Source organism: Procambarus clarkii, chromosome 14 (genome assembly GCF_040958095.1).
Source record: "Procambarus clarkii isolate CNS0578487 chromosome 14, FALCON_Pclarkii_2.0, whole genome shotgun sequence".
NCBI lineage: Eukaryota > Metazoa > Arthropoda > Malacostraca > Decapoda > Cambaridae > Procambarus > Procambarus clarkii.
This window is the reverse complement of record NC_091163.1, coordinates 7396384-7415568: the sequence shown is the minus strand read 5'-3', so window position 1 is coordinate 7415568 and position 19185 is coordinate 7396384. Positions and strand designations below refer to the sequence as shown.

The window sequence follows — 19185 nt, the reverse complement described above, 5'->3', positions numbered from 1 at the left end:
TGTAGGTGGGTTTGTATGTGAATGACCCACCTGAATTACCTTCACCTGCTCGACCTTACACCATCTTCACCTTCCTATCATCACCTCCCTGACGTCACCTCACCTTCACCTCTCTGACTTAGACTCCACCTTCGGGGGACCAGTCGTGTACTGTATTTGGATACAGTTCAGATGCGTGTGATCTGATATGGCTATATCTATGAAATAAGATATGCTTGTTTGCCCAGGATTGTAGGCTAGACGCTAGAGGATAGCCTCACCAAAATTTGAACTGTGACTGATGGGTATATGAGAATTCTCCAGTGAGTCAGAGTTGGCCCTTTTCCCACCCCTTGGGCAATAAAGGGCAAATTTTATGTGAAATTCCAATCCCTCTAAACACCAGACTCTATCTTCACTATGATTCGTCCAGCATATTATTGTCATGATGCTTGAGTGTTGGGCGCTCTCAGAATCTGTACACAGTTTAGTGGAAGTATCCGGCGGTGCCAGGGGTAGTGAAGGTGGCTACAGTGATGAGGACAGTGTATAGTGAAGGTGGGTACAGTGACGAGGACAGTGTGTAGTGTAGATGTGACCCCCACATCCGAACAACGCGGGGTACCCAAGCCTGCAATGCAGAGATCTAGTAATAGATTAATGCAGATATCTAGTAATGTATAATACAGTAACATAATAATACAAGTTGAGGCGTTGCCCCCTCTCACAGGGAGGTGAGTGTGGTGAGGGAGGTGGAGAGGACGCGGCTCCTGAAGCTGCTACAGTGTCATCACCTGAAGGAGGCCGCCTGGGATAACATGGCCGTCAAGGCCCGCTCCCTCTTCGTGAGTAGCCTAGCATCATGCAGGTCGGCGTTCAATCCCCGACCGTCCACAAGTGGTTGGGCACAATTCCTTTCCCCTCGTCCCATCCCAAATCCTTATCCTGACCCCTTCCAAGTGCCATATTGTCGTAATGGCTTGTCGCTTTTCCCCTGATAATTCCCTCCCTCCCCACACACGTTTAAGCAAATACCTCTTAACTCATCAATATATATATTTTACCCCGACCTCCTAAAATTGTTGAACTTAAATCATAAAAATTAAATCATAAAATTGTTGAACCTAAAATTCTAAAATTGTTAAAGTTTAAAAGCGACTATTTGGTCAAACGTGTTTAGCATGACTTGGCTTACTTGCTATTTTAAAGATTTGAATGCAACAAAAGAACCTAGTATAACCTGTGCAAGCAATCCTAGGCTTAATATACGCTATATTAGCATTAATACAGTACAAGTAGGTGCTATCTTAAACCTAGGAATGTTTGCTTGATTTTTTAGCTTAATGTGTTCGTTCTTAGAGCATAAAACGTTAAGATTGTTGAATGTAACAGTCCATGTTTTGTACGTTTGACTAAATAATTATTACAAGTACAATCATTGCAGGAGGAAGCGTTGATATATTTATATCCAGATGTTTCTTTATATTAATTACTAAATGAAAATACCATAATAAAAACTTAACTTCATATTAAACATTTGTATCACAAAATATAATAGATTTATTAGATTACTTATTGAATTTATTAGATTATATATGGTAATCTAAATAATAGACTTAATAGATTACAGGTCAACATATATATGGTGAGCTGTAATATATCTGTAGATGTTTTATTGAACAAGTAAGTTGGTAGGTTTGTCAGCAGGGAGCCGCGGCCTGACTTTGGTGTCTCTGGCAGTGTATTTGTTGTGACGTCAGCGTGAGGAACTACCCGGTGGCGGTGCTGAGACCCGGGGCGTGGCTGGCGGTGGTGGCGGTGGTGCGCAACAGGTGGGTGGCGGTGGTGGTGCGCAGCAGGTGGGTGGCGGTGGTGGTGCGCAGCAGGTGGGTGGCGGTGGTGGTGGTGCGCAGCAGGTGGGTGGCGGTGGTGGTGGTGCGCAGCAGGTGGGTGGCGGTGGTGGTGGTGCGCAGCAGGTGGGTGGCGGTGGTGGTGGTGCGCAGCAGGTGGGTGGCGGTGGTGGTGGTGCGCAGCAGGTGGGTGGCGGTGGTGGTGGTGCGCAGCAGGTGGGTGGCGGTGGTGGTGGTGCGCAGCAGGTGGGTGGCGGTGGTGGTGGTGCGCAGCAGGTGGGTGGCGGTGGTGGTGGTGCGCAGCAGGTGGGTGGCGGTGGTGGTGGTGCGCAGCAGGTGGGTGGCGGTGGTGGTGGTGCGCAGCAGGTGGGTGGCGGTGGTGGTGGTGCGCAGCAGGTGGGTGGCGGTGGTGGTGGTGCGCAGCAGGTGGGTGGCGGTGGTGGTGCGCAGCAGGTGGGTGGCGGTGGTGGTGCGCAGCAGGTGGGTGATGGCTGTGGTGGTGCGCAGCAGGTGGGTGGCGGTGGTGGTGGTGCGCAACAGGTGGCTGGTGGCGGTGGTGGTGGTGCGCAACAGGTGGCGGTGGTGCGCAGCAGGTGGGTGGCGGTGGTGGTGGTGCGCAACAGGTGGCTGGTGGTACTGGTGGTTGATGCAGTGTAATAAAAGTCAGCAAAGGAGACCGAACCTTAAACAAAGGAGGACACCTAAATTCATAGGTTTAAAGACACATATGGACGGTAACAAAGGGATAGAGAACCATTGAATTCGGTGACTGACAATAACATAGCCGAAGCCTGGTAGCTGAATTATGGGTGTTAGGCAAGTACACCCATGCTACTTAACAAGGTATAAAATTACATTACAAATTACATGAAGCTAAAATTGTGGCTGTGATTGTTACGGCCCTCTCGGGACGCAACGGGGTTCTTACTCTGATGTTATTAGAGGAAGTAGTACCCGGCCCCAAGCCAGTAGTGGCTTTCAAGGAATGAGATCCGTGACGCAAGAAAACTTAAAGGGGGAAGGGAAAGAAAGTTAAGAACTTAAGACTATAATTATTACCATCACCAAATAAATAATATATAAAAGAGTGCACAGGGGGAGGGGTATTAACACTGTACAGGGGAAATACACAATCGTCTTCTCCTGAAGACTCTGGATCCAACTTCTCGGTGCTGAGTCCTCGGTGCTTTCGTAGTCTCTTGACGAATCCTTCGACCAAGCTGAGTCTACCCTGGCCACAGGTCAGCCAAAACACAGGTCCACTGGGGGCACCGCCGTGGAGGCCGTCAACCACAAGTCCAGCAGGTCTGCTGGCAGGTTCTGGATCAGCCACGCTGGTCAGGCCACTCCACGAACGATACTAGGGTAGCGCCCTAGTCAGGAGCCTTGTGTGATACCACAAATCACTCTCCTGCCCTCAATACCCCAGTGGATAATCGTCTCCAGCAGTTGGTCCCGGGTAATCCTTCTACTGCCACTCCACAGGCATGGTAACACCACAGTGTTCTTCTGGGAGGCGACTCACAGCTGCTACAGCAAAGCACAAGGTATGGAGACGGCTGCCTTGGGTAGACTGACTCAACTTCCATCACAGCAGTCCCAGGTCGACTCTGTAAGCAGACACGTCATCAATAACTGGGACACACTAAGGCACCTCACTTACAGGCTCAGACACAAACGCCCACCTATCCACTCCATAGATGGCGCTGTCGTCTGAGCACCACCTCACCAGAGGTCAGCAACGGCTGTGTTGTGAGCTGCACAGGACTGGAAACTGGCCCTTGTGGCCAGTACTCGTCGTCCTCACCAGGTGTCGTCGTCCGTTTGGAGGGGGTTTCGGGAGCTGACCCACAGATGGCGCGGTCGTCACTGCTCCGTGCTCGGACGCTGGATCCGGGTTCGTAACAGTGATATATAGTGGTGGTCGACTACCTGTACCTGGATAAGGTACAGGTGCCTTATAGAGTATAGAGCTTTCTCCTGTTTACCTTGCCTTACCTCTCGCTTATTAGTGCTTTAATATAAATACGTAACTTGCAATAGCAGTGTTTAATAGCTATGTTAATTATGTCTTTAGTACACACAAGGTGTATGAAACTTGTGAGAAGTGTCTTCCTTGTCTTAAGTATTTCACAGTATGTTCAACTGATGTCTCCACATCAGTCTTCCTTCCATCCTCCTTCCAATTATTCCACTACCTTTACTCCCTCTTAGTTCTTCCATCGTTCCCCATTTTTAGTCTTAGACAATTTAATAGAACGGGAGAGGCTATTCAGCACCGTGTTTCCCCGAGAAAACATCAATCCTTATAGTCCTTGCTTCCAGGCTGTGTGAAATAGAAGCTTCGCGCGAGGCTGCCAAGGGCGAGACCTTATCCGGACGTGCCAGGAAGCCTGGAATATGGAAAAAGGCGTCAATTGCGGATGATTTAAAGCCATCCGTGGATGCAGAGAAGCCTTCAACGGACGCAGAGAAGGCTTCAATAGACGCAAAGAAGTCTTCAACAGATACAGAGAAGCCATCAACAGACGCAGAGAAGCCATCAACAGACGCAGAGAAGCCTTCAATGGAGTCAGGAAAGTCTTCTACGGACACCGGGAAACCCATGACGGACGCGGCAAAGATTCCACTGGACGCGGAAACGCATTCAGTGGACGAGGAGCAGCTTCCCGGTGGTGAGGGAGCTGTGGGCGAGAGCGAGGACATGGAACTCCATCTTGGAGAGGCGGAGTATCGAGAGCTGCTCTACCCGCAGCTGGAGCTCACCTGCAGGGAGCGGGTCGAGAGGCAGCTGGTCCTCATAAGGGTGAGTTACGTTAGAGCGGCCATAGACGGTCCTCATCGTGGCTTGTTAGTCACACTAGACGGATCTATCTTACTTTCAGGCTGTTATCTTCTCTGTCGTTCATTAGTTAGAACCGTTCGGTGCTTTTTCTACTCTGGATTGATGTCACCACATGTATAAATCCTTAGCATGGTGTTATTATATCGACCATTGGATTGTAGCGAATAAGGTACTCCAGCCCTTCACATCTAATGGCTCAGCCTGCTAATAGATGTGAAGGAAATAATAAAAGGTGATAATTACTATTAAGAAAGCAGAGTGACCAAACAAAATGTCTTCCTCTCCTCCAATAGTTCATGATGCGACGCGTGCAGGAGGCCTTCAACGCCAGGTTCGACGCCGTCCATCACAGGAAGGGCAGAGTCATCGAAGAGGTCCACAGACTCTCCGGGAAGCGTCACCAACTTAAGGTGCACTTTGTAGATACAACTTGGAGACGAGTACTGTATATTGACAAGTTCTCCACTCTGTGTATCCTATAACTTGCTAACCACCACATCGTGGATAATAACATTTCATTCTCTTGGACCATTGGAGCCTCGAACCGCGGACTACAGAAGCAGCAGACTGCAGTCCTACCTACTGAGCCACCAGCACCCACAATAAGGAAGGATCCCAGACACACCTCTGGTATCCAGTTGGGTGTTGCTCTCAGTGTACCGTGTTCCTCCTATACTGTTACCTATCCAAGAATTTGTCGATGCATATGTAACGTGTGTACCTTTGTGTATGTTTGTATATTTGTATGTACGTGTATCGTATCTAAATATGTATGCATGATTAAATGGATGGAGAAACTTGCTACAATGCCGTAGTGCTCGAATGAAAGTGATTGATTGTTGCCGCCGGAGGCGGCTAGTTTATTGTGCACCCCATACTCGTCCTGTGAGCGGTAGCGCAAAAAAGAGTATTTACAGAGGGCACTTAAGGTCTTTATCAGACCTCAACGGAGATTATTACAGTAACAGTTACATGCATCCTTCCCACCTTATAATTATAATGTCAGCCAGTTACAGAGAATAGCTGAAAGTGAAGAAAAGACCCAATACCTGTTTAAGTGTATTATTATTACAACATTTCGGATGACCTCTACATCATTTATCAAGGTGCTGTAAACATTGTCTGCAGCACCTTGATAAAGGATGTTGAGGTGTCATAAACAAATTTGCTAATAATAATACACTTACACAACGCAGAGTTACAAACCCAGTAAGATTTCAACTAACATCAAATATAGCAGAAGTTGTTAAACACATGGCACATAATCTTACTGAAGCGACCATACGAGTCATAAATACTCATACTCCGCCCAAGTAAAACAGAAACAAGCAACACTTAGTGGGCCAGCCAGAGGCTTAGGGCCCGCGCAGGAATATCCCTGAAAAAAACTTACACACAGCCTGACAGCTGAGTGGAGAGTGCTTCGGATTCGTAATCCTGGGGTTTCGGGTTCGATCCCCAGTGGAAGCGGAAACAAATGAGCAGAGTTTCTTTCACCCTGATGCTCCTGTTACCCAGCAGTAAATAGGTACCTGGGAGTTAGACAGCTGCCACGGGCTGCTTCCTGGGGGTGTGTAACAAAAAGAAGGCCTGGTCGAGGACCGGGCCGCGGGGACGCTAAGCTCCCGAAATCATCTCAAGATAACCTCAAGACATGTATTGGGATCTTTTCTTTACTTTCAATAAATCTCGGTGAAATATTCAATAATTACTGAAAAAGGTTTCTGAAGTTCATGTTGATATCCAGGAGGAGCTGGCGAGGCTGCGGACGGAGGAAGGCGCCAAGAGTCGAGGCCACAGTGCTAGCAGCAGCAGCAGGGAGGCCTCTGAAGCAGCCATGACCCCCACCCTCCTCCAGGTATGTAGAGTCTATGTCCATATATGTCTATATACATGTCAGAGTATACATATATGTCATAGTCTGTCTAGGTGGACCTGCCCGAAACGCTGCGCGTACTAGTGGCTTTACAAGAATGTAATTACTATGCTATGTATCCTCACAATCCCAATGTACCTTCTTGTATATATGTAAATAAATAAATAAATAAGGAAGGTAGATTCTACGCCTCCTAATGGAGGCGTAGACTCCCCGACGAGTCAAAAATACCCCAACCATGCAGTGGGCGGCAGAAGGGGTTACTTAGTATGTTGACCAGACCACACACTAGAAGGTGAAGGGACGACGACGTTTCGGTCCGTCCTGGACCATTCTCAAGTCGATTGTGACATGAGAATTGTCCAGGACGGACCGAAACGTGGTAGTCCCTTCACCTTCTAGTGTGTGGTCTGGTCAACACACTTTAGCCACGTTATTGTGACTCCTCGCCTGCACAAGGGGTTACTTAAATGTTCGGCTGGATATATAATCAGTTCCTCATCTTTTAGCTCCCAGATTTCTTCCTCATCATCAAACAAATAGTCAAAACAGTAATTATGTATTTTGTTAAAACATAGATTTTTGTTGTGGCCATTAATTAGTTTCCATTTTTAAGAATATATCCAGATACTGAGAATAGCTTGTGATATTATGCATGATAGAACTTCTATGCTATTAGATCGAACTCAAATGTTTACTTAATAATTAAGATGAAATGTCACATAAGGCCGAATGTAAGTAGTGAGATGCAAACATAAAAGCAATAGGAACTAGTGAAGGGGGAAGAAGGCACTGAGCAAAGAGAAATGAAAGAAGAGAATAGGAGCAAGTAGAGGAGGCAGAGTGAGAGAATAACCAGGACAAGGAGGAGTTTTACGAGGATCTTAAATACTTGTTACTTCGCCAGAAGGAGGACGAGGACGAAGAGTACGAGCCGTCGTGGGTACCCGAGGAGACCCCGGAGCTGATGCTGGAGGTCCACGACTCAGAGGTGACTACATCACCTTAAGGGGCCAGATTCACGAAGCAGTTACGCAAGCACTTACGAACCTGTTCATCTTTTCTCAATCTTTGGCGGCTTTGTTTACAATTATTAAACAGTTAATGAGCTCCGAAGCACCAGGAGACTGATTATAACAATAACAACAGTTGATTGGCAAGTTTTGATGTTTGTAAACTGTTTAATAAATGTAATCAAAGCCGTCAAAGATTGAGGAAAGATGTACACGTTCGTAAGTACTTGCGTAACTGCTTCGTGAATCTGGCCTTGTGTTCTCCACTGAGAACTGTGTCGTGTAGTCAGCCACGAACAGTTGCTCCTCAGCCTTTGTTATGCTCTACTATATCAATACAGTAGTACAAAACCTAGCTTCATATTCCTACAAAGATCTTGCTTGGTCAAGCTCTTTCAATATTTACAATATAATATTCTCGATATATATTTCGTGCAACTGATTTTCAACGAAAATTACATATATTAAAGTTGAAATTGTTTCTATTTAGTAGCGGATATGTAACTAGTCTTCAGCTCTCACTGACTGAGAACATTTAGGAAGGATTATCCAAGTACATAGTTGTGATGGTACTCCTTCAGGTGAGCAGGGAGGAGTGGAGTGACGAGGGCACTCGTGAGGGCGTCCAGGGCAGCAGGAGTGTCACTGACGACCACTCACCAGGAACCCCCACCACCCATGAGGCCTGGACGGAAGCCCGACCTTTCTTGTCAGGAAGCCTACCGTCCCAAGCTGAGACGGGCGAGACCACCACCACGCCCGTCTTCCAGGTGCACGTTGTTGAGTCCCTGCAGATGGCGTCTCTCACTTAACACCACTTTGCTATTATTTCTACCCGTCGTATCTATTGTCTCTTACTTTCGAGATCACTCGCACATGGGAAGCGCCTCACGGCTTACCCAAGACATCAAATAAAACTTATGTATAAATATAATTCAACCTGATATCCTCTTCCTTCCCTGTAACTATCTGTTCCTTGTGCCATAGACGCAGCGGCCACGGGAGGAGTGGACGTGGGCGGAGGCGCGGGCGTGGCGGGAGTGGCAAGCAGGCCAGGAGGAGGAGGCCAGACGGAGACGCGCCCACGCCACCACCCTCAGCCTCCAGCTGGAGAGGATCACCCCAGCCATCACTGTCAGTAAAGGGCCAGGAGATGGTCTTATCTATATATACATCTGTAATTACCATAAACATGAAAACAGTTGCATGAAGCCACACATCCCTAGATGTGTGGCTCTTCTTGTATGAGAGTATGATGATAGATGGAATTACTGGTGTAGATTTCAATTTGACTCAAATTTACACGGTTTTGTTGAAGTTCTCGGTGTATTATTGTTGTAAACGTATTGCGGATTTTGTTTTGTTTACGTGAAATAGAGTTTATTTTATATTTTGTGTATAAACAATGCTGTGATTGGGAGGTGGTCACGTTGACACTGTATTTTGGGCATCATGTGTTGTCTATGTTATACACGGGGACATGTATATACACTGGGAGCTATACCCTGCCCCTTGTGTATACACAGAGTTTACTCTAATCCTGGACCATGTTAAAGACTACTAAAGTATACTTGCCGGTTGGTCAGTGAACTACTGTCAAGGCCTTAGTAACCCTCGGGAGGGTAGTCTGCCTTAAGCCCAGCGCCTGTGCCGCGGGTGAAAGTGGTGACTTGGTTACAGAGTCTGCTGCAGGAGTTCGACAGTCAGGTGCTGAGCTTGGTGGATGCGAGGGTCTCGACCGACGAGGCGTTGCTCCTGTACCAGCTGGTCACAGTAAGACTACGCCACCGCCTCGCCCGCCAAGACCACCTCAACCACACCCTCACGGATCTCCAGCTCCGTCGCCAGCAGGTACTTACTCTCCTGCCCCTCCTCCAGGCACCTATTCGATGTCTGTCTGTCTATATCTCTCCTTTTTTGTGTCACCCTGCCTGAAATATCGCTCTTTCTGACCCACGACCTCCTGCAGGTTGAGGAGCGGGTGGAACAGGTGGAGTCTGAAACGGAGAACACCCGCAGGGAGGAGGCGAGAGCGAGAGCCAAACAAGAGCGCCTGCAAGAGCAGCTGAAGGAGGAAGAGGTGGCCTTGAAGAGGGCTATTATTAACCTGCCAATCGATCAGTACAACTACCTCCTGACCTTCTACAGGTAATGGAGGCCATCGTGTGTTTCCTCACATAGTTGTACTCGCCTGCAAGTTAATTCATTCTTATGTTCTTGTATAGTACTATGTATATTGAAGGATTATGGTAATAGTGGTGTTGAGAGGGAGCAGCGTGAAGGGTTGTGGCCAAACGTCTCGGCTGTTCGGAAGTCGAACCCCGGTCCATTCAGGGCTGTATTGCCATACAAAATGGAAAGAGATGTAAAACTTCTATATCAATATTAGCTTGAATATAGATCGTATTTGTTTGAATTTTTAGTGTATGGAATTATATGCATGTATATGGAGGTGAATGGTGGAGGTTATGAGTAAGATAGGAAGGAGATTTATTAAGTGTGTGTACCACAGTGTGACTGACTGATGCCCTCAGCGGCGACTGGTTTATTGTGCACTAATCTCCACTCATCCTGTGAGTGGTGCACGAAAGGTCTTAACACTTTCGCGCTTTCGATTAGAGATAACTCGTCACTGGTTTTTCTTACGATTCCGCATAACTGCCTACTTTTCTCGTCAATCGAAAAAATATTTCTATAAATTCCATTTTTTAACCGAAATGGATGGGGATACTTTTGTTTTGTAGAGAATTTATTTGCGAATTTTTTGGTACCAGAATGAATATTATATCACATAAACTTCTATGAGTAAAAAAAAAATACACAAAGTATGTTTGGGGGTGTGGCGAGCGTGTGGCAGTGGGTTCCCTTTAGCCGTTGATATATCCAACACGTGGGAAATATTTGTATGTGTTATGTATATGTCTGTGTAGGGAATTTTACTGCGATCACTGTCATAAAAATTATAAAATGTTTCAACAAGTATAAACATGACAAACATCAAACGAACGAAAACAATGCGTTCGTTTCTGCCGCGAACGCATACTGAGCGACGTGGTTCTATATTTGGCGCTTCTCTTACACATGCTTTGTACAAATGTTATACAGTTCATCTTATAGAAAATTTTATTGCGAACACATTGGTATAAAAAAGAAATACGTACATAGAAAAGTAGGGTCAGGAAACGTATAAATGTATAAACTTTCCAAGCATGATTGTGTTTTCGCCAGTGCGCTCGCGGCTAACTACTCTCCACTTCACACACTCTTGCGGGTGGGCAATTACCTATATTAAACATTCATATGCATATGTCCGTGTAGAGAATTTTATTGCAATTCCAATGATACCAAAATTAGCGATGTAGGACAACTGTAGGCTTCGCAACCATTAAGAGAGTGGAAACATTTTGTTGCTGTTTGGCGCTCTCGGCGAGTGATCTGCATAGTTTTTTATTTGGTGTTGATACTCCTTATGCTTGGGCGGCATTTTATAGGTATGCTCTTATAGACAATTTCATTGCGAACACAGTGATGCCAAATTTAAATACGTGCGCCTTCAATTATTGTCAGGACAGTCAAAAGAGTGTACACTTTTTCGGTCTTACCGCATAGGCGCGCGAAGTGCCGAAAGCATCTGGGGTATTTTTTTTTTTTTGAGCGCCGAGAGCGCGAAAGTGTTAATCACACCCAAATAAATGTTTTACATTGTTATAATATCTATATACATTGTATGTATTCACAATGACCTTACTGGTGAGAGACACGCGGCTTGAACTGCAGCCTCTATGTATAACGACGTCCCACAATGTACGTATGTATGAGATTTCCGAAGTGACTCTTCGAGTTCGCAGAGGTTGGACGAGCACTGAAGCTCTCTTGTGACAGCGTTCTCCAGTGGTCTAATGTTGTTGCAGCAAGCGATCGCTGAGCTGTGGTCGTCACCTGGACCTGCCCAGTGCCAGAGGAGAAGGGGTATCGACACCCCACACCCCATCCACCCCCCTGAGCCCTGCCACGGCCGCCTCACCTGCCTACACCCCTGAGGTCAGTCCCACTCAAGTATTCATATGATTCTTGAAGGTATTTATTGTTATGGCATATTGTGTGATATTGAACTATTTTGTTTAGTGTTGACCTTGATCTTGACCTCTGAGCAGAGAGGTGGGACGCGACGAGGAAGTGCCAGGCCCTCTAGACCCCCCAGCGGCGCCTCCCACAGCGATGACCTGCGACCTCTCGACGACCTCAGGTAACTGTCGACGACATTGAGAAACTGTTGATGACCCCAGGTAGCACTGGACGACCCTTGGTAGCACTGGACGACCCCAGGTAGCACTGGACGACCCCAGGTAGCACTGGACGACCCCAGGTAGCACTGGGCGACCCCAGGTAGCACTGGACGACCCCAGGTAGCACTGGACGACCCCAGGTAGCACTGGACGACCCCAGGTAGCACTGGGCGACCCCAGGTAGCACTGGACGACCCCAGGTAGCACTGGGCGACCCCAGGACGGAAACTCAAGATAAATATTAGATATAAAAATCACACACCAAATACTCCTCTAAACCTACAGAAATAATACATCATGCAATGCTCCAGTAGACATACAGTACACAAAGTACAAAATAAAAAATGCGGTGAATCCAGATTAAAGAGAACGTGGTGGCCTCCTGTGGTAGGCTGGGGGAGGAGACAATGCCGGAGGGTCTCGCCGGAGGCACCAGGACCTGGAGACAGTTCCTCCGTTACCGTCGGCGCCGCCAAGACCTGCTGGAGGAGGCCGAGGAGGCCGCAGCGAAGAGAACCTCCGCCACGGCCCATCTCCAGGTTTTGGACGTCCGCCATCAGGCGCTCCTTCAGGAGGCGATGGAGGTATGTCAAATGAGTGTCTGTTTTCTATTTTTGCTTTGTTTACAAATTTCCTGCAGCTGGTGTTCCAGGAGACACCTGCAGCTGGTGTTCCAGGAGACACCTGCAGCTGGTGTTCCAGGAGACACCTGCAGCTGGTGTTCCAGGAGACACCTGCAGCTGGTGTTCCAGGAGACACCTGCAGCTGGTGTTCCAGGAGACACCTGCAGCTGGTGTTCCAGGAGACACCTGCAGCTGGTGTTCCAGGAGACACCTGCAGCTGGTGTTCCAGGAGACACCTGCAGCTGGTGTTCCAGGAGACACCTGCAGCTGGTGTTCCAGGAGACACCTGCAGCTGGTGTTCCAGGAGACACCTGCAGCTGGTGTTCCAGGAGACACCTGCAGCTGGTGTTCCAGGAGACACCTGCAGCTGGTGTTCCAGGAGACACCTGCAGCTGGTGTTCCAGGAGACACCTGCAGCTGGTGTTCCAGGAGACACCTGCAGCTGGTGTTCCAGGAGACACCTGCAGCTGGTGTTCCAGGAGACACCTGCAGCTGGTGTTCCAGGAGACACCTGCAGCTGGTGTTCCAGGAGACACCTGCAGCTGGTGTTCCAGGAGACACCTGCAGCTGGTGTTCCAGGAGACACCTGCAGCTGGTGTTCCAGGAGACACCTGCAGCTGGTGTTCCAGGAGACACCTGCAGCTGGTGTTCCAGGAGACACCTGCAGCTGGTGTTCCAGGAGACACCTGCAGCTGGTGTTCCAGGAGACACCTGCAGCTGGTGTTCCAGGAGACACCTGCAGCTGGTGTTCCAGGAGACACCTGCAGCTGGTGTTCCAGGAGACACCTGCAGCTGGTGTTCCAGGAGACACCTGCAGCTGGTGTTCCAGTAGACACCTGCAGCTGGTGTTCCAGGAGACACCTGCAGCTGGTGTTCCAGTAGACACCTGCAGCTGGTGTTCCAGTAGACACCTGCAGCTGGTGTTCCAGTAGACACCTGCAGCTGGTGTTCCAGTAGTCACACCTGCAGCTGGTGTTCCAGGAGACACCTCGATAGTAATAATAAACCTAAAATACAGTAGTTGGCTCTACGGGGTTTCTTCCAAAAGTCTGGAAATACCTGAAGAACATGAAGGTAATGTAATGATACATTAACTAACCTAGTGTCAAATCAGCTTGAGGAGGAAGCCTCGAGTACCAGCCGCGACCTGATGCTCCTGGACGAGGACATGGAGCTGGTGTTGATCCTCAGGAGCGGACAGGTCAAGGTGGACCTCGACCTCACGACGGAGACGTTGCAGCCGGAATGGAGCAGCACACAGCTGGTGCAGCTGGAGGAGCTGCAGCGTCTGGAAGCCACTGCTGAGGTGATGGACCGGGCGACGCCAGCCTCCTTATCACAGCTTCTTTACTAGTTCGTTTTGGAACCTTCTTTTGACAATTACGTACCTCCTTAACTGTTCTTCGTGTCTATATGTAGACTTCTGCTCCAGTAATGTTGTTCACACTTATAATATTGTGGTATAACCGTTATATCCTAGTGGTATAGCTCATATACTCTTCCAGTATAGATGCTATACTCTTGCGGTATACACTGTTATACTCGTACTTGATATTCACTTAAGACGTAACCTCACAGTGAATATGAAGTCCATCTCATCACCTGCGCGACGCTCAGGTACACACAGGTGTTTATGCTCAGGTACACACAGGTGTTTATGCTCAGGTACACACAGGTGTTTATGCTCGGGTACACACAGGTGTTTATGCTCGGGTACACACAGGTGTTTATGCTCAGGTACACACAGGTGTTTATGCTCGGGTACACACAGGTGTTTATGCTCGGGTACACACAGGTGTTTATGCCCGGGTACACACAGGTGTTTATGCTCAGGTACACACAGGTGTTTATGCTCAGGTACACACAGGTGTTTATGCTCAGGTACACACAGGTGTTTATGCTCGGGTACACACAGGTGTTTATGCTCGGGTACACACAGGTGTTTATGCTCAGGTACACACAGGTGTTTATGCTCGGGTACACACAGGTGTTTATGCTCGGGTACACACAGGTGTTTATGCCCGGGTACACACAGGTGTTTATGCTCAGGTACACACAGGTGTTTATGCTCAGGTACACACAGGTGTTTATGCTCAGGTACACACAGGTGTTTATGCTCGGGTACACACAGGTGTTTATGCTCAAGTACACACAGGTGTTTATGCTCGGGTACACACAGGTGTTTATGCTCAGGTACACACAGGTGTTTATGCTCGGGTACACACAGGTGTTTATGCTCAGGTACACACAGGTGTTTATGCTCAGGTACACACAGGTGTTTATGCTCGGGTACACACAGGTGTTTATGCTCAGGTACACACAGGTGTTTATGCTCGGGTACACACAGGTGTTTATGCTCAGGTACACACAGGTGTTTATGCTCAGGTACACACAGGTGTTTATGCTCAGGCACACACACAGGTGTTTATGCTCAGGTACACACAGGTGTTTAGAGCGCCAGCAGCTAGCCAAACCAGTCTTGAGGCGTCGAGACGTGAGCCCCAGCTCGTCCTCGTCATTCACGTTAAAAACAACAATGTTTTATTAACTTTGTATGTTAAGCAAGGAAAGGCTATATTGCTTTTAAATCATTTTATCACTGCACCATGGGAAGTTAATTGTTAATATAACTAGCAAGATATATAATGACAAAATTAATTAATTGGAGATCAAAAAATGAAAGCAAATGGAAATACTTTTAAATCACAGATGAGAGATTTATTTTAAAACACACTAATATAAAATGTTTTAGACATCAGAGAGTTGTTAGAGAGAACTATGGAGGGAATAATAACAGTAAAATTGAAGTATATTATATTTGTTTCAACATTTTTCTTGTTTTTTAATATAATTTCTCTATATCTACCTGTCATTCTTGCCTTCCTCTGGCGGCGAGCAGAAGTGTGGAGACATGGAGAGAGGTGGAGGTGGTGAGAGTGTGGAGGTGGAGGCGCTGAGGACACTTCGAGGACAACTTCAGCTGGAGGTGGAGCTCGCCCGTCAGGACCTCCAGCAGATGAACACCTTCAAGGTACAGACTTAGGCGCTCTGTGTGTAGTGGTACTCACACCAGCCTCCTCTAACGTGCCCCAGGAACAGGGCCCAGATTCACCAAGCAGTTACGCAAGGACTTACGAACGTGTACATCTTTCCTCAATCTTTGACGGCTTTGGTTACATTTATTGAACAGTTTACAAGCATGAAAACTTGCCATCAACTGTTGTTATTGTTATAAACAGCTTCCTGGTGCTTCGGAGCTCATTAACTGTTTAATAATTGTAAACAAAGCCGCCAAAGATTGAGAAAAGATGGACAGGTTCGTAAGGATCTGCGTAACTGCTTCGTGAATCTGGCTCCTGATGAGTGAGGAGGTCCACCTCGCTCAACTATTCCTCATAGTTCACTCAGCTCATGCATGAGTGCTCTCAGGGCCTCATTATATAGATTCATGAGAGCTGTTTTGAACATCAGGCAGATTACTGTACGTCGCTGACGTTACCGTACGTCGCTGATGTTACTGTACGTCGCTGACGGTATCGTATTAACCTAATTGTACTCACCTAGTTGTGTTTGCGGGGGTTGAGCTCTGGCTCTTTGGTCCCGCCTCTCAACCGTCAATCAACAGGTGTACAGATTCCTGAGCCTACTGGGCTCTATCATATCTACGTTTAAAACTTACCAAGTTTACCGTGTTTGTTTACCAAGTGTCAGCTGGCAGGGATGGCCGCCTGATAATTGGTCTATTGACTCTGGGAGCTAATTAACTCAACTAACACTGAATATTATTTCCCCGTATGCCTATTGCACACCTGCCTCTAGCGTCTATGTACGACCTTGCTCTTGTCTTGCTGCTTGGCCCAAACAATCTCAAGACATCCGATTGATTGATTGATGAAGATTAAGCCACCCAAAAGGTGGCACGGGCATGAATAGCCCGTAAGTGGTGGCCCTTTTGAGCCATTATTAGTATCAATAGATGATACTGGAGATCTGTGGAGGTGCGACTGCACCCTGCGTGACGGGAGATCTCCCGTGTCAAGACATCCACTACACCTCCTTAAATATATTTTTAGGTTCTTGTCCCCTCTGTTTCCCCTTCCTGTTAAGTTCTGTGTAGCTCCCGCGATCAGTCCTCTTAGCTCAGTCTTATCAGTTCCGGGACTAGTCTTCCATCAAATCTTCGTGCATTCTACGAGTTCACCTTCGTTCCGACATATCTACGGCTGGACTGTTGAGCGACGGTCTCGCTTCATGCAGATCTACGTTCAGTCTCCGACCGTCCAAGTGGTTGGGCACCATTCCTTCCCTCCCGTCCCATCCCAAATCCTTATCCTGATCCCTCCTAGTGCTATATAGTCGTAATGGTTTGGCCTTTCTCCCGATAGTTGGGCACGACTCCTGTGCCAGGTAAGCCCACTACGGGCTCCCATAGCCCGTGCTACTTGCCCCGTTCCTGTGCCAGGTAAGTTACGGGGCCACCATAGCCTGTGCTACTTGGAACTTGTTCCGAGTAGCTGAATCTATAACAACAACAACATCCCGATAGTTCCCTTCCTTCACCTTCGTTGGTGAGTGCTGGCAAGTGATTGACTATGTTCTATTGGTCAGGTGGGCCGTGACGTGATGGCTGCGGCGACCAATGCGGTGGGCGGAGGAGCACAACAAGACCCCTCGCAGCTCTACGCCTCCCTCCAGCGCCTTCAGAAGGTAAACACACAAGAACCGTTCCATTAGGTAATGTCCAGAAGAAGTAACCCAATATACTGCGAACATTAATGATGAAAACGAGTGTCGTGTATAATAATTTCAAAATATATTTGGAAAGGGCGGTAAAACATTATCGTTTACAGATTAAATGTTATAATATGTACAGATCAGCATTCCATTAAAGGAGTTTTGCATGCCGGTACCCAAGTGTAGGACGTTGATAGTTGTGTGTGTGTACAGCTGCACGGGGAGCAGGCCGGGGGCGTGGAGGCTGTCTGCAGCAGGCTGGAGCGTAAGGTTGGTCTCTCCCGCCGCAAGGTGACGGGCCTCCAGCGCCAGGTTGACGCCCTGGCCGGGGAGATCGACGAACTGCAGACGCAGGTGGCCCTGGCCCAGCCGGAGGCCCAGCTGGCCAAGAGAGAGAGCAGGTGAGATAAAGGCGACGGTGGGAGGGATGGAAGAGTACGGCAGGAACAGGAGGAGGCAGGGAAGGGGGGGGGGAGTATTGGGTTGGAATTGGATGGAAGGAAGGAAGGGAATGGGAGACAGAGTTGAATGAGGGATGGGTGGTGGAGGGGGGCTAGCAAGGGAGGGGTGAGAGGAAGGGAACCAGCAAGATGAGGGCGGGAGGATGCATCTATGAGAATACTGAGGCTGTACAATGGGATTGAACTCTCATTCATGTCTCTGGGGAGTCCAAGGTTGCGAATTCGATCTCATTACATTGCCTCAATATTTGTTCATACTTTGTATCTTCATATTGAGCTTACACGAATTTAGTGCCCAGTGCATCCCTTCACATGCCATGTTTACGCCTGATACCACTTTGTATCTTTTTACAACGAGCTAACCCAATTTTAAGTATCCTGTTTATCTCTTTGAATCTTAATAAATCAACTGATTAACACAAGTTAACAATCTATGCATGTTTTGACATCGAGTTAACACGCTGTTCACTATCCCTTTTTCCTATTCCTCGTCCGTGGGCAGGCTTCGGCGAGTGATGGCTTGTAGTGAGCTGAAGGCTCAGGTCCGCCGCCGCCAGTCCACCATGCTGGACCTCGAGCAAGAGCTGGACACACTCCGCCTCCGGACCTTCCCCATGCTCTGCCGCCCTCCTCAGACGCCCAGACCCTCCTCCCGCAAGTAGATGTTCATTGTGGTGCTCCGATAAGGTCAGTAGACGTCTGGCGTGGTACTGACACGCCTAGTTAAGCTCTTGGACGATCCGATAAGGCAACTAGCCATTGTTCACATTGTTCTGGGAGGCTCCGATCACAAGTAGACGCATAGTGAGGCCCAGGAGTGCTTAAGGGACGAGTGACGATGATTGAGGCGGGGACCAAAGATCCAAAGTTCAACCCCTGCAAGTACAACTAGGTGAGTAACGAAGTAAGCGGTTAGTGCTAAATCGAGCGCTAAACACAACTTAAAAACAAAAAAGCCGCACTTAAGTCAGTGAGTGAGCTTATGAGCAAACAGACTCTGTCAAAAATCCAAAGGTAAAACAAATGTTACTTTAATAAAACAAACATAAAACGTAACACCTGCAACACACCTGTCTTGCACATGTTAAATAACGACACAAAAAATGAAACATAAAGATAAACACAGATTGTAACTCGTGAATAACTCGGACTTGCGCACAACAATAATACAATAAAATAAAGTTATATTACCAGACCCACGAATCTTAATAGACTGCCTCTGGCCAGTGTCTTAAGACCAGGGGATTTTCGACCTTCACCAGACCCAATTGATCCAATATCAGTTGCTGTCTGGTGGCTACACAACCTTACGGGCTATTCATGCCCGTGCCACCTCTTGGGTGGCTTAATCTTTATGAATTCGCTACACAACCCCAGACACCATCTAGCACCCCGCGCTCCGAAATTAATATATATTACAAATAAATATAAATTTATATATATTATATAACATTATATATTATACAATATAACAATTTAAAAAAATGGAAGTATGTTAATTAACATGAGCAGTGAGCC

The 19185-nt window shown here is 47.6% G+C and overlaps 1 protein-coding gene across 4 annotated transcripts in view; it reads left to right on the top strand.

Moving 5' to 3' along the window:
* Window positions 1-19185, top strand: part of LOC123771996 (cilia- and flagella-associated protein 43) — a 38787-nt gene that overhangs the window by 2689 nt on the left and 16913 nt on the right. For 3 of the 4 annotated variants that reach the window (XM_069324316.1, XM_069324315.1, XM_069324317.1), the window contains 18 exons: window positions 710-824; window positions 1720-1811; window positions 4155-4635; window positions 4968-5084; window positions 6422-6532; window positions 7458-7541; window positions 8145-8333; window positions 8551-8697; window positions 9244-9414; window positions 9533-9711; window positions 11475-11604; window positions 11718-11809; window positions 12241-12433; window positions 13587-13778; window positions 15372-15503; window positions 17081-17179; window positions 17420-17607; window positions 18170-18559. In XM_069324316.1, coding sequence (XP_069180417.1) covers window positions 710-824; window positions 1720-1811; window positions 4155-4635; window positions 4968-5084; window positions 6422-6532; window positions 7458-7541; window positions 8145-8333; window positions 8551-8697; window positions 9244-9414; window positions 9533-9711; window positions 11475-11604; window positions 11718-11809; window positions 12241-12433; window positions 13587-13778; window positions 15372-15503; window positions 17081-17179; window positions 17420-17607; window positions 18170-18329 — 2872 coding nt within the window. In that variant the 3' untranslated portion in view covers window positions 18330-18559. Of the gene's footprint in view, window positions 1-709; window positions 825-1719; window positions 1812-4154; window positions 4636-4967; window positions 5085-6421; window positions 6533-7457; window positions 7542-8144; window positions 8334-8550; window positions 8698-9243; window positions 9415-9532; window positions 9712-11474; window positions 11605-11717; window positions 11810-12240; window positions 12434-13586; window positions 13826-15371; window positions 15504-17080; window positions 17180-17419; window positions 17608-18169; window positions 18560-19185 lie in introns of those variants that run through there. The other variant, XM_045764876.2, reaches the window with a different exon arrangement.